The 22,187-nt window shown below is 40.1% G+C and overlaps 1 protein-coding gene across 6 annotated transcripts in view; it reads right to left on the reverse strand.

The window, feature by feature from the left end:
- Positions 1-22,187, reverse strand: part of TRPC4AP (transient receptor potential cation channel subfamily C member 4 associated protein) — an 88,588-nt gene that overhangs the window by 55,800 nt on the left and 10,601 nt on the right. For 4 of the 6 annotated variants that reach the window (XM_031656690.1, XM_031656689.1, XM_031656687.1 and 1 more), the window contains exons 2-3: positions 17,692-17,820; positions 8,288-8,404 (exon numbers count right to left, since the gene is read on the reverse strand). In XM_031656690.1, coding sequence (XP_031512550.1) covers positions 8,288-8,404; positions 17,692-17,820 — 246 coding nt within the window. Of the gene's footprint in view, positions 1-7,372; positions 7,392-8,287; positions 8,405-17,691; positions 17,821-22,187 lie in introns of those variants that run through there. The other 2 variants (XM_031656688.1, XM_031656691.1) reach the window with 2 other exon arrangements.

Here is a 22,187-nt window from a genome sequence, read left to right on the forward strand (position 1 = left end):
TACAACAAAACATTTTTGAAAGAAATTAAAGACAATAAAAAAATGGAAAGCTATCTTGTGGTTCATGGATCAGAATATTTAATATTAAGATGATAATACTCCCTAAATTGACCTACAAATTCAATGCAATCACTATCAAAATCTCAGCTGGCTTCTTTGCAGAAATTGGCAAGCTGATCCTGAAATTCACATGCAAATACAAGAGATGCATAACAGCCAAAACAATCTTGATTTATAAATACAAAAATAAACCCCTGTGTCTATACGATCAGTTGATTTTTGACAAGCTTGCCAAGACAATTCAATAATGAAAGAGTAGTTTTTTCAGTAAGTGGTGCTGTGATAACTGGATAGTCACATGCAAAATAATGAAACTGGACTCCTGCCTCACATGATAAACAAAAATCAATGCAAATGGATCAAAGATCTAAATGTAAGATAAAAAATATAAAATTCTCAGAAGAATACACAGGTAAATCTTTGTGACCTTGGATTAGGAAATGGTTTCTTAGATGCACACCAATACCCAAGCAACAAAAGATAAAATGAACTTCATCAAAAGTAAAGACTTTGTGTTTCAAAGGACACCATCAAGAAGTGAAAAGACAGCTACTTAATGGGAGAAAATATTTGCAAATTACAAGAAATTAGTATCCAGAAACTAATACAACTCAATAATAAAAAGACAACCCAATCAAGAAATGGAGAAAGCAGATGAATGCACATTTCTCCAAAAGTTCAATAAATAAACAGATGATCAACATTAGTCATCAGGGAAAAGCAAAACAAAACCACAATGAGATACCTCTTCATACCTACTAGGATGGCTATAATGAAAAAGACAAATAGTAACTATTAGCAAAGATGTGGAGAAATTAGAACCTTTATACATTGCTGGTAGACATGTAAAATGGTGCAAGTGCTTCAGAAAGCAGTCTGGCAGATCCTTAAAAATGAAAGAGTTACCAGCAACTCCACTACTAGGTATACACCAGGGGAAATTTTTCTTTCTTTTTTTTTTTTTGAGAGGGAGTCTCGCTCTGCCGCCCAGGCTGGAGTGCAGTGGCGCGATCTTGGCTCACTGCAAGCCCCGCCTCCCGGGTTCCCGCCATTCTCCTGCCTCAGCCTCCCGAGCAGCTGGGACTACAGGCGCCCGCCACCACGCCCGGCTAATTTTTTGTATTTTTAGTAGAGACGGGGTTTCACTGTGTTAGCCAGGATGGTCTCGATCTCCTGACCTCGTGATCCGCCCGTCTAGGCCTCCCAAAGTGCTGGGATTACAGGCTTGAGCCACCGCGCCCGGCGGGAAATTTTTTAATAAGACAATCTAATAGAAAATGAAAACATGTCCATATAAAAATTTACATGCCAATGTTCATGGCAGCATTATTAATCATAGCAGATTATTAATAACAGTCAAAAGTGAGAACAACCCAAATGTCCATCAATTGATGGATGGATAAATAAGATGTGGTCTATCCATACAACGGAATATTTCTTGACAATAAAAAGGAATGGAGTATTGATACACGTTATGACATGGATTAACCTTGAGAACATTATGTTAAGCAAAAGAAGCCAGTCACAAAAGACCACGTATTGTATGACTCCATTTATGTGAAATGTCCAGAATAATTAAATCTATAAAGACAGAAAGATTAGTGGTTGCCTAGGATGGGGGAAGGAGGCCTTGGGAGGAAATGGAGAGTGGCTACTGAAGAATATGGTATTTCTTTTTTGGAGTGATGAAAATGTTTTAAAATCAATTGTGGTGATAGTGATATGTAACTCTGACTATACTAAAAAACCGAGTTATATCTTGTAATATATCTTTTAAATGGGTGACTTGTATGACATGAATATCTCAATAAAGCTATTATTTAAAATAATAAAACACCTCATGCTCAGTTAAAGAAGCTAGACATAAAAAGCCACATGGTGGATGATTCTGTTATATGAAATATCCATAACAGGTGATATGGTTTGGCTCTGTCCTCACCCAAATCTCACCTTGAATTGTAATAATCCTCATGTGTCAAGGGTGGGACCAGGTGGAGGTAACTGGATCATGGGGGCGGTTCCCCCATGCTGTTCTCGTGATAATGAGGGAATCTTTTGTAAGTGTCTGGCATTTCCTCTGCTTGCACTCACTCTGTCCTGCTGCCCTGTGAAGAAGGTGCCTGCTTGTCCTTTGCCTTCTGCCATGACTGTGAGTTTCCTGAGGCCTCCCCGGCCATATGGAACTGTGAGTCAATTAAACTGTGAGTCAATTAAACTACCCAGTCACAGGTATTTCTTCACTGCAGCATGAGAACGGACTGATACAATAGGCATATTATGGACATTATGGATATTTCACAATAGGCATAATACAGACATAAAATAGATTAATGGTTGCCAGAGCTGGGGAGAAGGGGAGATGGGGAGTGACTGCTAACTGGTACAATATTTCTTTCTGGCATGATAAAAATGTTCTGGTTATCACTGCACAATACTGATGGGTGGTTACAAGAGTTAACTTTATGATATGTAAATTATATTTCAATAAAGCTGTTATTGCTGGGCAAGCAGGGTGGCTCGTGCCTATAATCCCAGCTACTCAAGAAGGTGAGGCAGGAAGGTCATTTGAGACCAGGAGTTAGAGAGTGCCTGAGGAACAGAACAAGACCCCTAGAACTCTAACAAATATTTAAAAAAAAATTATCCAGGTATGGTGGCACGAGCCTGTAGTCCTAGCTACTTAGGAGACTGAGGCAGGAGAATCACTAGAGCCCAGGGATTCAAGGCTGCAGTGAGCCAGGATTGTACCACTGCACTCCAGCCTGCGACAGAGTACAACTCTACCTCTAAAATCATCATAACAAGTTTTAAAAGCTGTTATTTTAAAAAATTCTGTTACACAAATTCTAGGTTAATACAAACAGAAAAAAAAAAAAAATGTTAGAAAGGAATACACCTGAATCTCAACAGTGGTTGAATGTTGGTGACAAGTCCCAAGATAGTTTTTCACATTTTCCTTGACAAACACCTTTTCCTTTTAAAATGAGGACCTTTGTTTTCCAAAAAAGTTCAATTTCCACTTAAAGCATTTAAAAATAATCTATATGCTGAGAATATGACTAAGCCCGTATGTTTAAAGACATCCCGTATATACATATTTTACTTATTTTTTATTATTGTTTAAGTCAAGCTAGGAGTTACCCTAGAACAAAAAGAAAAAAATTCTTACTTAGCCCCTTCTAGCTATCGGCCAATACTGAGGCAGCATATCCAAGAGACCTCAAGCCAAATGAAGAAAGAAGATTCCATAGCATTTTTTAAATTAAAAAGCCAGTAGGCAAATCTTTGAGACTAGATAGTTCAGCTTGAGGGTCTGAGAAAGCCTCTGTTCATCTCACACCAGCAACAAATCTTTAGAAAGTAAATCTACATGCCATGAGATTGCTCCTGGCATGAATGTGACACTATAATTCAACATCCTGAATTAAGAGAGATGTGTTATTTTAGCTTGAAGCAGCAGATTAAAAATAAAAATCCTAAACTACTACACCACAGATTGTCAATTCTAGAGAAGCACTGGGTTCAGCTTTCTGCACATCTGTATTTAATGTCAACTGCACTTGTAGGAGAGAAAAGCAAGATGTCTCACGACTTGGGGCAACAATGAAAGCTGCCCTGAATGTAGGCCTGCTTTGCTTTGTATAATAGAGACCTAAGGTCATCCTCTAGAAAAGGTGGAGTAATTATTATAGAGTATATAACAATTTTATAGCCTGTTTTCATCATGAATTTTCCCATATTATAATTTTAACATTATATTAACAACTTCATAAAATTCAGCAAAATAGAATAACCATTACCTTCTCCTGGTAGACAGTCATTACAAATAATGTTACACCTAACCGTCTTGGTAAACAAGCTTTATCTCATTTTGACTTATGTCTTCAGGAGAATCACAGAAATGGAAACAACAGGGCAAAATGAGTAGTAATGTTTAAAGCTCTGAAGTATACTACATAAATTCTTCTCAAAAGAGATCACATGCATCCAAGCAATATGTAAGATGCTCAAGTGCATAGAATGTATTTAAAATAAATTCACTTCAAATGGAAGATAGACTATGTCAATGCATAAAAGTTCCTGAATGCCAAGCAACGGCTTACACCTGGCCCACAACTACTGAAAAGCTGAAAGATTTTTACCTACAAATCTAGGTTTCCCATAACCTCTCAGGGAAACAGTCAATGGGAGAAGAAGAGTCATTTCCCCCATAAAAGCAGGCACACACTCTCCTAGTCCACCACAGTCCTCATACTTGTTTAATTTATGCAGATGAGCTTGCTCTGGGTCTGCTTCACTCCACTTAGTTACATACTTCACATCTGCTTTGTATACTCTAAGATACACTTTTCACAGTCATGTTATAGATAGGGTTAGGTTGACAAGGAGTGATCCCACTGAGCTTTGGGCAGCATGACCCAAGAGAGGCTTACTTTGGGTTCTTGCTAGTTATTAGCAGAGGAAGAAATAACAAGCTCGGTTTGGAAAATACTACCAGCAGCAGGATAGCAAGAGAGTTCACTAACAAATGCACCCAAACTGAAGGTTAGTGAGGTACATAATGACTTAAGCAGGAGCCCATGTTTATAAAATGACTGGGATTCCTGGAGAAGCTGCCTTAACTCAAAGCAGGAGAGAAAACCCCCACAAAATCAAGAACAATTGATCCAAAGATGTCTGAAGATGGGATAGGATCCTACTAGAGAGCCACATTTCCACTGAAAATAGACACCAGGCTAGAGACCTACATTATTATATTTCCTCCCATAAATACATCAGTTCTTACTGAGTAGATTTCTTGATGAAACAACTCAAAACTAAAGGGTCTCTTGTGCTGGTCAAGTAAGTAAATGCTCTAGGACCACCGGCACTGCTGTGGAGAGGGAATGCCGAGCAGCAGTTAAAGAAGAAAGGCTGTGGCTGATGACATGCATGCAGATGTCACACTCAATCTTTACTTCAGTGGAAAATGGCACCTTTAAACAAAAGGAAACTTTAATAACTGAAGTATAACGTGATACCGTTTAAAGAGTAAAATTTTTTTTTGAGACCGGGTATTGCTCTGTCACCCAGGCTGCAGTTCATGGTGTGATCTCGGCTCACTGTAGCCTCAACCTCCCAGGCTCAACCAATCCTTCCACCTAGCCCTCCAAGCAACTGGGGCTGCAGGCATGTGCTACCACAATCGGCTAATTTTTTGCATTTTTAGTAGTGATGCAGTTTTGCCATGTTGCCCAGGCTGGTCTCTAACTCCTCGACTCATGCAATCCGCCTGCTTCGGCCTCCCAAAGTGCTGGGATTACAGGCATGAGTCACTGCACCTGGCCATGAGTACAAGTCGTACATGTACAGTTTTACACACTGAACACCATTCCTGTACAATCACCACACAGATCAAGATAAAGACTAACCACAATACCCGGAAATGCCCTCTCCTTCGCGTTCACTTCAGGTAATGGGGTTACGGGCAAATATCTAGGGCAGAAAAGTCAGATCCGAACCCTTCACTCATTACACCAAAACAAATTTCAAATGGTGCAAACATTTAAACATATACAGTTAAAAACTGTAAAATATTAGAAGGAAATAGGTATGTAAGTTTAAATCCAACAGTGGGAAAGGTATGAACCAAAACTCTGAAGCCATTAAAGACTGATCAATCTGACAATCTAAAAATTAAACATATCTAATTTAAAAATAACGTCAAAATTTAATTCTCAAAATAGGAAAAAAAACACAAATGACAAAGGGCTTTAAAAAATCAAAAGCACTTACAAATCAGTAAGAAAAAGGACAAATAAATAGAAAAAGGTGCAAAACAGACAACTGGCAGAAAAGAAACTACTTATAAACACAAGAAAAAATATCCAATCTCAGTCATAGAATGAATTTTAAAAACTGCAGAGAATTTATAAAGAACTCTTACAACATAATATTCAAAAGAGATATATCTCAACTAAGAAACTGAAAGAGGAGACAGTAATTTCTCCAAGGAAGATACACAAATGACAAACTCAAGAAAAGATGGTCATCACTGGCCATCAGGGAAATGCAAATCAAGACCACAATGAGGTGTCCCTTCACACTCACTAGAATGGCTATAATCATTACAGGGCTGGAGCAGGGGCTCATGCCTGTAATCCCAGCACTCTGGGAGGCCAAGGCTGGGGGACTATTTGAGCCCCGGAGTTTGAGACCAGTCTGGGCAACAAAACAAGACCCCATCTCAGTATTTTTTTTTTTAATTTTAAAACACTTTCAAAATGACAGATAATAACAAGTGTTGTCAATGATATAGAAAACCTGAAACCCTCAGACATTGCTGGTGGCAATGTAAAATGGTAGGGCCTCTGGGAAAACATTCTGGCAATTCCTCATCCAATTAAACATAGAGTTACCCCATATGACACAGCAACTCTATTCCTAGGTATGTATATGCCCAAGAGAAATGAAAATATGTCCACAAAGAACCTGTACAAGAATGTTTATAGCACTGTTACTCATAATAGCAAAAAGACGGAGGCAATCCAAATGCCTCTCAACAAATAAGAAATGTAGCATACTCTCACAATGAAACATCATTTGGCCATAAAAATGAGTACTGATACATGCTACAATACGGATGAACCTAGAAATCATTACGCTAAATGAAAAGAAGCCAGTCACAAAAGATCACATATTATATAACTGAATTTATACAAAATGCCCACAACAGAGAAATCTATAAAGACAAAAAGTATACTAGTGTGGAGAGAGGGGGAGGAGGTGGCAGAGGTAGGGCAGTGCTAGATAAAACACATGGAGTTTCTTTTTTGGGGTAATGAAAATGCTCTAAAGTTGACAGTGGTGATGGCTGCACGTATCTGCAAATATACTAAGAACCACTGAATTGTGTACTTTAAATGGGTGAAATGTATGGTATGTGAACCATATCTTAATAAAGCTGGTTAAAAAAACTATGGAAAAATACCATTTTTTTCTCACATCTGCTTAGTAAATACTTAAAATACACTGTTTGCTGAAGGGGGCTTCTGGGTACTGGTAATGTTCTATTTCCTAATTTGGGTGGTAGTGCAAAAGTGAATTTATTTTGTGGTAATTATCGGTGTACTTTTCTGTATGAAGGTTATACTTCAGTAACAACATCCATAAAAATACACACATAAACACAATATGTTGGTGATGGTATGGGTAAACAGACACTCATACTTCGTTACTGGGGATATAAACTGACAAAACTTCTTAGGTAGGTAAACTTCAGATTTATACACAATAAAAAACATATGTTCTTGTTCCAAAGGTATATACTCACATGTGTACAAAAATATGTATAAGATCTTTACTGCAACCTTGTCTGTAAGAGAAACGGTGTGGAAAAATTATAAATGCCAATCAACTGGGGCCTGGGTAAATATATTATGGCACAATCACACCAGGGAACACTAGCCATTTAATCTTTTTTTTTTTTGAGAGAGAGTCTTGCTCTGTCACCCAGGCTAGAGTGCAGTGGTATGATCTTGGCTCACGGCAACCTCAGCCTCCTGGCTTCAAGCAATTCTCCTGCCTCAGCCTCCCGAGTAGCTGGGATTACAAGCACCCGCCACCACGCCCAGCTAATTTTTGTAGTTTTAGTAGAGACAGGGTTTCACCATCTTGGCCAGGTTGGTCTCGAACTCCTGACCTCATGATCCACCCGCCTTGGCCTCCCAAAGTGCTGGGATTACAGGCGTAAGCCACCATGCCTGGGCTAAAAATTTTAATTAAAAAAAAAAAAAGAGACAGAAGAAAGAAGGTACAGGATAGTGTAACCGTGTATATGGTATATCACTCTATGTGGGGAGAAAATAAACTAAGGTGGAGGTGGAGGAATACTTACACACATACACACATACACACACACACACACACCCACACACCCACAACAGAACATCTTTGGCAGGACACACAAGAAACTAGTGATCACAACTGGTTCTGAGGAGGGGACACTGGGAAATTGAGAGATGTACTTTTCACTTTGTATTTTTTTAAAAAGGTAGACACCAATTTAAATAAATGAATTATTCTAAAGCAAAAGAACGCTGCTTCAACATGTAAATGCCACTAAGCTTCTAAAAGTTAAAATCTGAAATGTTACAAATTCTGAAATCTTTCTTATCTCCCATTTCAAAAGTTAAATTCTCAAACCATTAAGTGGTAGTAACAGTAGTAATAATAAATAGCTACTTACATCAACACCTCCAAACAAGTCAAAAATATAAGTATTTGGATAAGTGGTTTCTTGGGTAAGTTTCCTCTCTTCAGTAACAAATGCCATAGCCTCCATGGAGAGAAGAGGAGAAATTTCCTAGTTTTTTTTTAAAAAAAAGTACATACAGACATTGTATTAGTAACCAACACAGGCCAGACACTAAAGCATCAGTTTGTGCTCTAGTACCAACTTGAATTCCCATGAACACAAAGACAGTCCCCAATGAACCATACTTCCTAGTATTCAGGCCCCTGTAAAGCCCTTTCTCACACTGAATCTGCGCTGGTATGACATACCTCAACTAACAGAATGTGGTAGAAGTGACACTAGGCCACTTTCAGCATAAGCCTTAAGAAAGCCTGGTAGGCCAGGTGCCGGGCTCACACCTGTAATCCCAGCACTTTGGGAGGCTAAGGTGGGTGGATTACTTGAGGTCAGGAGTTTGAGATCAGTCTGGCCAACATGGCAAAACCCCATCTCTACTAAATATACAAAAATTAGCCAGGCGTGGTGTTACACACCTGTAATCCCAGCTACTCGGGAATCTGAGGCATAAGAATCACTTGAGCCAGGGAGGCAGAGGTTGCAGTGAGTCAAGACAGAATCACTGCACTCCAGCCTGGGCAACAGAGGGAGACTGTCTCAAAAAAAAAAGAAAAAAAAAAGAAAAAAAAAAAAGCCTGACAGACTTGGCTCTTGTCATCCTGGAACCCAAACATCATGCTATGGGAACAACACAGACAACTGGGGAGGCCATGAGGATAAGAACTGAGGCCACGACCAATATCCTTAGCTGATCTCCAGCTGACAGGCAGCACCAACCTGCCAGGGATGTGAGAGAGACCACTTTGGACATTCCAGATATCTCAGTACCACCCTACCCAACAGCACATGAAGCAGAAGAGCCACTCAATCAACCAAGAATTGTTGAGAGATAAATGATGCTTGCTACTTTCGGCTGCTAAGTTTCGGGGTGACTAGTTCTGTAGCAATAACCAAGTCACTGCTCAAACGTCATCTCCTGCAGGAAGTCTTCCTGATTTCCCCCAACCAGAAGCATGCTCTTCAGACCCCCCAAACAATCTACAACTCATTTGTAACATTTAGCACTTTTACTTTGCACCTATTTACAAACCTATGTTATTTTGTTATTTCTTCCCTAGACTAAATGTTCCTTGAAGACAACACAAACAGATCCCACTTTGTATTCCCCACAGATTCCAAGACACAGTATTTGATATAGTACACATAGGGTAGTAGTTCCCAAACTGAGGGCCACAGAATCCTTTGTTGGAACAAAGCTAAGAGGAAAAAAAATCTTATAAGAAAACCTAAAACATAGTAAGTTTCAAGTAAGTATTTATTGAATGAATAAAGAAATGATGATCACAGCAAAGATATACAAATATTAATTTCTCTCCCCTTTAATTTCACCTCAATCTCACATCTGAGATTCTGCAGGAAGCAAATAATGTGCAATTCTTTGAAAAGCATTTTTAAACAAGTGTAAGAAGCTATAAATATTTCTTTTTTTTTTTTTTTTTTTTTGAGACAGAGTCTCACTCTGTCGCCCAGGCTGGGGTGCAGTGGCCAGATCTCAGCTCACTGCGAGCTCTGCCTCCCAGGTTTATGCCATTCTCCTGCCTCAGCCTCCCGAGTAGCTAGGACTACAGGCGCCTGTCACCTCGCCCGGCTAGTTTTTTGTATTTTTTAGTAGAGACGGGGTTTCACTGTGCACCATGTTAGCCAGGATGGTCTCGATCTCCTGACCGCGTGATCCGCCCGTCTCGGCCTCCCAAAGTGCTGGGATTACAGGCTTGAGCCACCGCGCCCGGTGCTATAATTATTTCTATCAGACTGTGAGAAGATTAAAAATATGAAAATGTCTCTTCTTAAAGGTAAAGACTATGTTTAGTTTCTATTACATTTTAAAATAACTATGTGATATAATAATCAAAACTTCACCTCTGAAGAACATTTGTCATTCAATTACGTCCAATATAACTTACATGGGTTTTATTTTTTTTTTATTTTTTATTTTATTAAAGTTCTAGGGTACATGTGCACAACGTGCAGGTTTGTTACATATGTATACAAGTGCCATGTTGGCGTGCTGCACCCATTAACTCGTCATTTATATTAGGTATATCTCCTAATGCTATCCCTCCCCCAGCCCCCCACCCCATGACAGGCCCCGGTGAGTGATGTTCCCTGCCCTGTGTCAGTGTTCTCGTTGTTCAATTCCCACCTATGAGTGAGAACATGTGGTGTTTGGTTTTCTGTCCTTGTGACAGTTTGCTCAGAATGATGGTTTCCAGCTTCATCCATGTCCCTACAAAGGACATGAACTCCTCCTTTTTTATAGCTGCATAGTATTCCATGGTGTATATATGCCACATTTTCTTTTCTTTTCTTTTTTTTTTTTTTGAGACGGAGTTTTGCTCTTGTTGCCCAGGTTGGAGTGCAATGGCGTGATCTCGGCTCACCGCAACCTCCACCTCCCAGGTCCAAGCAATTCTCCCGCCTCAGCCTCCCGAGTAGCTGGGATTATAGGCATGCGCCACCAAGCCCAGCTAATTTTTTATTTTTAGTAGAAACGGGGTTTCTCCGGTGGGTCAGGCTGGTCTCAAACTCCCGACCTCAGGTGATCCGCCCACCTCAGTCTCCCAAAGTGCTGGGATTACAGGCGTGAGCCACCGTGCCCGGCCATATGCCACACTTTCTTAATCCAGTCTGTCACCGATGGGCATTTGGTTTGGTTCCAAGTCTTTGCTATTATGAAAAGTGCCACAATAAACATACGTGTGCATGTGTCTTTATAGCAGCACGATTTATAATCCTTTGGGCATATACCCAGTAATGGGATGGCTGGGTCAAATGGTATTTCTAGTTCTAGATCCCTGATGAATCGCCACACTGTCTTCCACAATGGTTGAACTAGTTTACAGTCCCACCAACAGCATAAAAGTGTTCATATTGCTTCACATCATATTGCATCCTCTCCAGAACCTGTTGTTTCCTGACTTTTTAATGATCACCATTCTAACTGGTATGAGATGGTATCTCATTGTGGTTCTGATTTGTATTTCTCTGATAGTCAGTGATGATGAGCATTTTTTCACATGTCTGTTGGCTGCATAAATATCTTCTTTTGAAAAGGGTCTGTTCATATCCTTTGCCCACTTTCTGATGGGGTTGATCTTTTCTTGTATATTTGTTTAAGTTCTTTGTAGATTCTGGATACTAGTTCTTTGTCAGATGAGTAGATTGTAAAAATTTTCTCCCATTCTGTAGGTTGCCTGTTTACTCTGATGGTAGTTTCTTTTGCTGTGCAGAAGCTCTTTAGTTTAATTAGATTCCATTTGTCTGTTTTGGCTTTTGTTGCCATTGCTTTCGGTGTTTTAATCATGAAGTCCTTGCCCATGCCCATGGCCTGAATGGTATTGCCTAGGTTTTCTTCTAGGGTCTTTATGGTTTCATGTCTAACATTTAAGCCTTTAATCCATCTTGAATTAATTTTTTTATAAGGTGTAAGGAAAGGATCCAGTTTCAGCTTTGTACATATGGCTAGCCAGTTTTCCCAGCACCATATATTAAATAGGGAATCCTTTCCCCATTTCTTGTTTTTGTCAGGTTTGTCAAAGATCAGATGGTTGTAGATGTGTGGTATTACTTCTGAGGTCTCTGTTCAGTTCCACTGGTCTATATCTCTGTTTTGGTACCAGTACATGCTGTTTTGGTTACTGTAGCCTTGTAGTATAGTTTGAAGTCAGGTAGCATGATGTCTCCAGCTTTGTTCTTTTTGCTTAGGATTGTCTTGGCAATGCAGGCTCTTTTTTGGTTCCCTATGAAGTTTAAAGTAGTTTTTCCAATTCTGTGAAGAAAGTCATTGGTAGCTTGATGGGGATGGCATTGAATCTATAAATTACCTTGGGCAGTATGGCCATTTTCACGATATTGATTCTTCCTATACATGAGCATGGGATGTTCTTCATTTGTTTGTGTCATCTTTTATTTCATTGAGCAGTGGTCTGCAGTTCTCCTTGAAGAGGTCCTTCACAATCCTTTAAGTTGGATTCCTAGGTATTTTATTCTCTGAAGCAATTGTGAATGGGAGTTCACTCATGATTTGGCTCTTTATCTATTATTGGTATACAGGAATGCTTGTGATTTTTGCACACTGATTTTGTCTCCTGAGACTTTGCTGAAGTTGCTTATCAGCTTAAGGAGATTTTGGGCTGAGACGATGGTGTTTTCTAAATATACAATCATTTCATCTGCAAACAGGGACAATTTGATTTCCTCTTTTTCTAATTGAATACCCTTTATTTCTTTCTCCTGCCTGATTGCCCTGGCCAGAACTTCCAACACTATGTTGAATAGGAGTGGTGAGAGAGGGCATCCCTGTCTTGTGCCAGTTTTCAACGGGAATGCTTCCAGTTTTTGCCCATTCAGTATGATATTAGCTGTGGGTCTGTCATAGTTCTTACTGAGATATGTACCATCAATAACTTGTTTATTGAGATATTTTAGCATGAAGGGCTGTTGAACTTTGTCAAAGGCCTTTTCTGCACCTATTGAGATAATCATGTAGTTTTTATCTTTGGTTCTGTTTATATGATCGATTACGTTTATTGATTTGTGTATGTTGAACCAGCTTTGCATCCCAGGGATGAAGCCAACTTGATCGTGGTGGATAAGCTTTTTGATGTGCTGCTGGATTTGGTTTGCCAGTATTTTATTGAGAACTTTTGCATCGATGCTCATCAGGGATATTGGTCTAAAATTCATTTTTTGTTGTGTCTCTGCCAGGCTTTGGTATCATGATGATGCTGGACTCATAAAATGAGTTAGGGAGGATTCCCACTTTTTCTATTGATTGGAATAGTTTCAGAAGGAATGGTACCAGCTCCTCTTTGTACCTCTGGTAGAATTTGGTTGTGAATTCATCTGGTCCTGGACTTTTTATGGTTGGTAGGCTATTAATTATTGCCTCAATTTCAGAGCCTATCATTGGTCTATTCAGGGATTCAACTTCTTCCTGGTTTAGTCTTGGGAGGGTGTATGTGTCCAGGAATTTATCCATTTCTTCTATATTTTCTACTTTATTTGCGTAGAGGTGTTTATAGTATTCTCTGATGGTAGTTTGTATTTCTGTGAGATTGGTGGTAATATCCCCTTTATCATTTTTTATTGCATCTATTTGATTCTTCTCTCTTTTCTTCTTTATTAGTCTTGCTAGCAGTCTATCAATTTTGTTGATCTTTTCAAAAAACCAGCTCCTGGATTCATTGATTTTTTGAAGGGTTTTTTGTGCCTCTATCTCCTTCAGTTCTGCTCTGATCTTAGTTATTTTTTGTCTTCTGCTAACTTTTGAGTTTGTTTGCTCTTGCTTCTCTAGTTTTTAAAATTGTGGTTAGGGTGTCAATTTTACATCTTTCCTGCTTTCTCTTGTAGGCATTTAGTGCTATAAATTTCCCTCTACACACTGCTTTAAATGTGTCCCAGAGATTCTAGTATGTTGTCTTTGTTTTCATTGGTTTCAAAGAATATCTTTATTTCTGCCTTCAATTTGTTACATGCCCAGTAGTCATTCAGGAACAGGTTGTTCAGTTTCCACGTAGTTGAATGGTTTTGAGTGAGTTTCTTAATCCTGAGTTCTAGTTTGATTGCACTGTGGTCTGAGAGAGAGTCTGTTATAATTTCTGTTCTTTTAAACATTTGTTGAGGAGTGCTTTACTTCCATCTATGTGGTCAATTTTGGAATAAGTGCGATGTGGTGCTGAGAAGAACGTATATTCTGTTGATTTGGGGTAGAGAGTTCTGTAGATGTCTATTAGGTCCACTTGGTGCAGAGCTGAGTTCAAGTCCTGGATATCCTTGTTAACCCTCTGTCTCCTTGATCTAATGTTGACAGTAGGGTGTTAAAGTCTCCCATTATTATTGTGTGGGAGTCTAAGTCTCTTTGTAGGTCTCTTAAGGACTTGCTTTATGAATTTTGGTGCTCCTGTATTGAGTGCATATGTATTTAGGACAGTTAGCTCTTCTTGTTGAACTGATCCCTTCACCATTAGATAATGGCCTTCTTTGTCTCTTTTGATCTTTGTTGGTTTAAAGTCTGTTTTATCAGAGACTAGGATTGCAACCCTGGCTTTTTTTTGGTTTTCCATTTGCTTGGTAGATTTTCCTCCATCCCTTTATTTTGAGCCTATGTGTGTCTCTGCATGTAAGATGGGTTTCCTGAATACAGCACATTGATGGGTCTTGACTCTTTATCCAATTTGCCAGTCTGTGTATTTTAATTGGAGCATTTAGCTCATTTACATTTAAGGTTACTAGTGTTATGTGTGAATTTGATCCTGTCATTATGACGTTAGCTGCTTATTTTGCTCATTATTTGATGTAATTTCTTCCTAGCATCGATGGTCTTTACAATTCGGCATGATTTTGCAGTGGCTGGTACCAGCTGTTCCTTTCCACGTTTAGTGCTTCCTTCAGGAGCTCTTGTAAGGCAGGCCTGGTGGTGACAAAATCTCTCAGCATTTGCTTGTCTGTAAAGGATTTTATTTCTCTTTCATTTGTGAAGCTTAGTTTGACTGGATATGAAATTCTGAGTTGAAAATTCTTTAAGAATGTTGAATATCGGCCCCCACTCTCTTCTGACTTGTAGAGTTTCTGATGAGACATCCGCTGTTAGTCTGATGGGCTTCCCTTTGTGGGTAACCCGATCTTTCTCTCCGGTTGACCTTAAAATTTTTTCCTTCATTTCAACTTTGGTGAATTTGACAATTATGTGTCTTGGAGTTGCTCTTCTCAAGGAGTATCTTTGTGGCGTTCTCTGTATTTCCTGAATTTGAATGTTGGCCTGCCTTGCTAGGTTGGGGAAGTTCTCCTGGATAATATCCTGAAGAGTGTTTTCCAACTTGGTTCCATTCTCCCCGTCACTTTCAGGTACACCAATCAGACACAGATTTAGTCTTTTCACACAGTCCCATATGTCTTGGAGGCTTTGTTAGTTTCTTTTTACTCTTTTTTCTCTAAACTTTTCTTCTTGCTTCATTTCATTCATTTGATCTTCAATCACTGATACCCTTTTTTCCACTTGATCGAATTGGCTACTGAAGCTTGTACATTTGTCACGTAGTTCTCGTGCCACGGTTTTCAGCTCCATCAGCTCATTTAAGGTCTTCTCTATGCTGTTTATTCTAGTTAGCCATTCATCTAATCTTTTTTCAAGGTTTTTAGCTTTTTTGTGATGGGTTTGAACATTCTACTTTAGCTTGGAGAAGTTTGTTATTATCGATCTTCTGAAGACTTCTTCTCTCAATTCGTCAAAGTCATTCTCCATCCAGCTTTGTTCCGTTGCTGGCCAAGAGCTGTGTTCCTTTGGAGGAGAAGAGGCGCTCTGAGTTTTAGAATTTTCAGCTTTTCTGCTCTGGTTTCTCCCCATCTTTGTGGTTTTATCTATCTTTGGTCTTTGATGATGGTGACGTACAGATGGGGTTTTGGTGTGGATGTCCTTTCTGTTTGTTAGTTTTCCTTCTAACATTCAGGACCATCAGCTGCAGGTCTGCTGGAGTTTGCTGGAGGTCCACTCCAGACCCCGTTTGCCTGGGTATTATCAGCAGAGGATGCAGAACAGCAAATATTGCAGAATGGCAAATTTTGCTGCCTGATCCTTTCTCTGGAAGCTTCGTCTCAGAGGGGCACCCAGCTGTATGAGATGTCAGTCAGCCCCTACTGGGAGGTGTCTCCCAGTTAGGCTACTCGGGGGTCAGGGACCCACTTGAGGAGGCAGTCTGTCCGTTCTCAGATCTCATATTCCGTGCTGGGAGAACCACTACTCTCTTCAAAGCTGTCAGACAGGGACATTTAAGTCTGCAGAAGTTTCTGCTGCCTTTTGTTCAGTTATGCTCTGTCCCCAGAGGTGGAGTCTACAGAGGCAGGTAGGCCTCCTTGAGCTGCGGTGGGCTTCACCCAGTTCCAGCTTCCTGGCCGCTTTGTTTACCTACTCAAGCCTCAGCAATGATGGACGCCCCTCCCCCAGCCTCACTGCCGCCTTGCAGTTCAATCTGAGATTGCTGAGCTAGCCGTGAGCGAGGTTCCGTGGGCGTGGGACCCTCAGAGCCAGGCACAGGATATAATCTCCTTGTGTGCCGTTTGCTAAGACCATTGGAAAAGCGCAGTATTAGGGTGGGAGTGTCCTGATTTTCTCGGTACTGTCTGTCATGGCTTCCCTTGGCTGGGAAAGGGAATTCCCTGACCTCTTGCACTTCCCAGGTGAGGCAATGCCCCACCCTGCTTCAGCTAACACTCCGTGGACTGCACCCACTGTCCGACAAGCCCCAGTGAGATGAACCCAGTACCTCAGTTGGAAATGCAGAAATCACCGTCTTCTGCATTGCTCATGCTGGAAGCCGTAGACTGGAGCTGTTCCTATTCGGCCATCTTGGAACCAGACCCCCAACTTACAGGGGTTTTACCTGCATTAGAGCTGGTGCTCTAAATTCAAATTTAGATCCAAACTACCGCTAAAGTTTGATAAAATAACTCCAGCCCTACTGAATCAGAATTTCAGGGGTGGGGCCCAGAGTTCTGTTTTAAAAAGCTCTTTAGGTGATTCACAAACACACTCCAGTTTGAGAACAATTACCCTAGCATAATGTCTCTGTGCTCTTTCCACTCATTTCCCAATCATCAAACCTGGGACTTTCAATCTTCTTATGTTAGTAATAATAATCAACAACCACAAGGCCCCTTCCATGAGCCTTCAGCAATATGGAATCTTCTAAACCCTTTTCTACTTTTTTTTTTTTGGAGTCTTGCTCTGTTGCCCAGGCTGGAGTGAAGTGACGCAATCTTGGCTCACTGCAAGCTCCACCTCCCAAGTTCATGCCATTCTCCTGCCTCAGCCTCCCGAGTAGCTGAGACTACAGGTGCCTGCCACCACACACGGCTAATTTTTTTTGTATTTTTAGTTTCGATCTCCTGACTTCATGATCCGCCCGCCTCAGCCTCCCAAAGTACTGGGATTACAGGCGTGAGCCACCTCGCCCAGCCTTCTAAACCGTTTTCAAAAAGAATGTCATCTGAATCGCAGGATAGTGCTGACCTCCCAAAATTAAGGAAGCCCTGCCACAAAATAAACACACATAGAGACCAGAAGGATAACACAGGGAACCTAACGGTGATTATCTTGGGATGATGGGATTATAGGTGATGTTTATTTTCTTCTTTGTACTTTTTCTGAATTTCTCAAATTTTCTATAGCTTACACAGTAAAAAGAGGCTATTTTTAAAAGCCAACAGAAGGGAAAAAAAAGCAGACAGCTTGTGTCACCTAGAGTCCCTGAATACACCCCTCCAAGTTCCTTAAGAGTTACCTTGAGGATGTTTTGGCACTCAGCGAAGTCACTGTGGAGGTGGCTGGTGGCATGCAGCTTGAGGAGCAGCTGAGGAATTCCACTCCACTTGGATTGTTTGTCCCTCTCTGTCAAAAAAGTCTCAGTGAACTGTGAGTTAAAAAAAAAGAGAAAACATATTATTGTATTATTGATAATAGCTGATATGGCAAAGGAGAGCAGCTGACTTCCAAACCCACCCAGGACAGTTACAAATTTCTCTCTAAGCACTACTATAAAAGGCCTCTGTCTAGAAATCTTCAAAACCTCCCCAACAACCTATTACTATAAGTAGTAAGAAGGAGGGACTGGAAATACTCTTGTACCACTCACAAACAGCACAATATCATTGAGAGTGGACTTAGACTAACAGTAAACATATACTGGAAATTCTAGGGCAACTGCTGAAAGTACTTTTACAAGAAGAATAATTGATATGCTGAGAGATGAAAAATAATGGAACCATATAAACTGCACAGTTAAGCCCATAAAAGGCAGGAAAAGAGGAGAAGATAAACAAATAACAAGTATAATAAAACAAACATGGTATATATTAATCCAACTATATCAATAATCGCTGTAAATATCTATGAATGGTCTAAACAAAGGACAGAGACTACAAGAATGGATTTTAAAAAACCAAGATCCAACAATGTGCTGTCTACAAGAAACTCACTTAAATATACATACAGATACGTTAAAAGTAAGGGGAAAGGCCGAGCACGGTGGCTCACACCTATAATCCCAACACTCTGCGAAGCCAGGGCAGGTGGATCACCTGAAGTCAGGAAGTTTGAGACCAGCCTGGCCAACATGATAAAACCCCGTCTCTACTAAAAATACAAAAATTAGCCGAGTGTGGCGGGAAGTGCCCGTAATCCCAGCTGCTCGAGAGGCTGAGGCAGGAGAACTGCTTGAACTCAGGAGGCAGAGGTTGCAGTCAGCCAAGATGACGCCATTGCACTCCAGCTTGGGTGACAGAGCAAGACTCTGTCTCAAAAAATAAAAAAATAAGTGGATGGAGAAAGATAAATCGTGTAAAAAGAAAGATGGAGTAGTTATATTAATTTCAAAGCAGGCTTCATAAAAAAAAATTATCAGAAATAAAGTGGGTCATTTCATAATTTGTCGTTATGACAAATTATTAGGGGTCAATTCACCAAGAATATGACTCCAAAAATGACTCCAAAAATATTAGGGGTCAATTCTCCAAGAAGATACAACAATCCTTAACATATATGCATCTAACAACAGCATGTCAAAATATGAGGCAAAAACTGCCTAAAAGAACCGCCAGACAAAAAAATGACAAATCAACTCTTACAGTTAAAATATTTTAAACTAAAAGAAAACAAAACTTATCAAAATTTGTGGGATGCAGCAAAAGCAGTAATAAGCCAGAAGTTTGTATCACTGAATGCATATATTAGAAAAGAAGAAATATCTATAGTCAATAATCTAAGCTTCTACCTTAGTAAACCAGAGAAAGAAGAGCAGTTTAAGCCTAGAGCAAACAGAAGAAAAAAATAAAAATGAGAGCAGAAATCACTGAAATTGAAAACAGAAAATCAAGAGAGAAAACAAAACCAAATGTTAGTCCTTTAAAAAGATTAACACAATTGATAAACTCTAACCAGGCTTATCAAGAAAAAAAGACAGAAACACAAATTACTAATATGCGATACGTAAGAGGAATTATTATTACTGACTCCATGGACTTCGAAGGATAAAAGAGTATTATGAACTCTTTGCCTCGATATTTGCCTAGCACTTTGGGAGGCCAAGGCAGGAGGATCGCTTGAGCTCAGGAGTTCAAGACCAGCCTGAGCAACATAGCAAGAGCTCGTCTCTACTAAAAATCAAAAAAATTAGCCAAGCGTGGTGGTGCACACCTCTGGTCTCAGCTACTCAGAAGGATGAGGTGAGAAGATCACTTGAGCTTAGGAGAATGAGGCCGCAGTGAGCTATGACAGCACCACTACACTCCAGCCCGGGTGACAGCGCGAGATCAAAAAAAAAAAAAAGACATCATTATAACCAAAGAGTGGAAACAATTCAAATGTCCATCAACTGATGAATAAATATAGTATATCCATCCAATGGAATATTATTCAGCAAGAAAAAGTAATGATGTACTGAAACTATAACAAGGATAAATCTTGAGACCATTATGCTAAACCAAAGAAGCCAGTGTCTAGCTGGGCACAGTGTCTCATGCCTGTGATGCCAAAGTAATCCCAGCACTTTGGGAGGCCAAGGTGGACAGATTCCTTGAGCTTACAAGTACACGACCAGCCTGAGAAACATGGTGAAACCCCACCTCTGCCAAAAAAAAAAAAATACATATATACATATATACATACACACACACACACACACACACACACATATATACACACACACATATAAATTAGCCAGGTGTGGTGGTACATGCCTGTAGTACCAGCTACTCGGGAGGCTGAGGTGGGAGAATGGCTTGAGCCTGGCAGGCAGAGGTTGCAGGGAGCCAAGATTGCGCCACTGCACTCCAGCCTGGGCAATAAAGCCAGACCTTGTCTCGAAACAGAAACAAAAACAAAGCGAGACTCCATCTTTAAAAAAAAAACAAAAACAAAAACGAAACTAAAAGAAGCCAGTCTCAAAAGGCCACATATTGTTTGATTCTATTAATTTAAAATGTCCAGAATAAGCATATCCAGAGACAGAAAGATTACTGCTTGGCAAAGGTTGTGGGGATGGGGAAATTGGGGAGTAACTGCTACTGAATACAAGGTTTCTTCTTTGGGTGATAAAATGTTCTAAAATTGACTGTGATTGACAGATGCATAACTTTGTGCATACAGTAAAAACCACTGACTTGTACATTTCATTTTTCTTTTGTTTTTTTTTAAACCCTTTTATCTCCTCGGTTTACCAATTTGTACACTTTAAAAGGGTGATATGTGCAATATGTGAATTACATCTCAATAAAGCTGCTACAAAAACTAAATAAATAAATGAACATAAGCGAACTTTTTAGGGTGACAATGTTCTAAAACCAGATTGTGGTGATGGTTGCATAACTTCATCAATTTGCTGAAAATCACTGAATTGTAAACTTTTTTTTTTTTTTTTGAGACGGCGTCTCGCTCTGCCGCCCAGGCTGGAGTGCAGTGGCCGGATCTCAGCTCACTGCAAGCTCCGCCTCCCGGGTTCACGCCATTCTCCTGCCTCAGCCTCCCGAGTAGCTGGGACTACAGAAGCCCGCCACCTCGCCCAGCTAGTTTTTTGTATTTTTTAGTAGAGACGGGGTTTCACCGTGTTAGCCAGGATAGTCTCGATCTCCTGACCTCGTGATCCACCCGTCTCGGCCTCCCAAAGTGCTGGGATTACAGGCTTGAGCTACTGCGCCCAGCCGAATTGTAAACTTATAATGGGTAAATTTTATTGTATATAAATTATGCCTCAATAAAGCTGTTTAAGAAATATTTTAAAAAAGAAGAGAAAAGGGAATAAAGAATAGGACATTTAAAAAGCAAATATTGTATTAAGCAAGTATATTTAAACACCAAAATGTCAGTTATTATATTAAATCTAACTGTGCTAAATGCTCCAATTAAAAACAAAGTTTGGGCCAGTTGCAGTGGCTCATGCATGTTACTACAGCACTTTGGCAGGCAGAGACAGACAGATCGCTTGAGCCCAGGAGTTAAAGACCAGACTGGGCAACACAGGGAAACTCTGTCTCTACCAAAGAAAAAAAAAATTAGGCACAGCAATGTGTGCCTGTAATCCCAGTTACTTAGGCAGCTGAGGCAGGAGGATCCCTTGATGCTAGGAGGCCGAGACTGCAGTAACCTGTGATCTGGTACCATACTCCAGTCCGGGCGACAGAATAAGACCTTGTCTCAAAAAATAAATAAAAAATAAAATAAAATAAAATAAAATAAAAACAAAGTATGCCACTTACCAGAGAACAGAAAAGCTAAAAGAATGGGAAATAATACACAATGTAAACATATACCAAAAGGTAGTATAACTATATTAAAATCAGCAAGAGCAAAGAAAAATCATTACCAAGCCAGGTGTGGTGGCTCATGCCTTTAATCCCAGCACTTTGGGAGACCGAGACAGGTAGATCACTTAGGTCAGGAGTTCGAGACCAGACTGGCCAACATGGTGAAACCCTGTCTCTACTAAAAACGCAAAATTAGCTGGGCATGGTGGCACAGGCCTGTAATTCCAGTTACTCAGGAGGCTGAGGCAGGAGAATTGCTTGAACCTAGGAGGTAGAGGTTGCAGTGAACCGAGAATGCACCACTGCACTCCAGCCTGGGTGACAGAGTGAGACTCCATCTCAAAAAAAAAAAAAAGTACTACCAGAGACAGGCACTTTAATAAGGATAAAAATGGCAACCTGGATAATGTTAATGGTCCTAAATTCGAAAATATCTAATAAAAACTTCAACATACATAAAGCAAAAACTGACAAGGCTAAA

This window comes from Papio anubis, chromosome 16 (genome assembly GCF_008728515.1).
Source record: "Papio anubis isolate 15944 chromosome 16, Panubis1.0, whole genome shotgun sequence".
Classification (NCBI taxonomy): domain Eukaryota; kingdom Metazoa; phylum Chordata; class Mammalia; order Primates; family Cercopithecidae; genus Papio; species Papio anubis.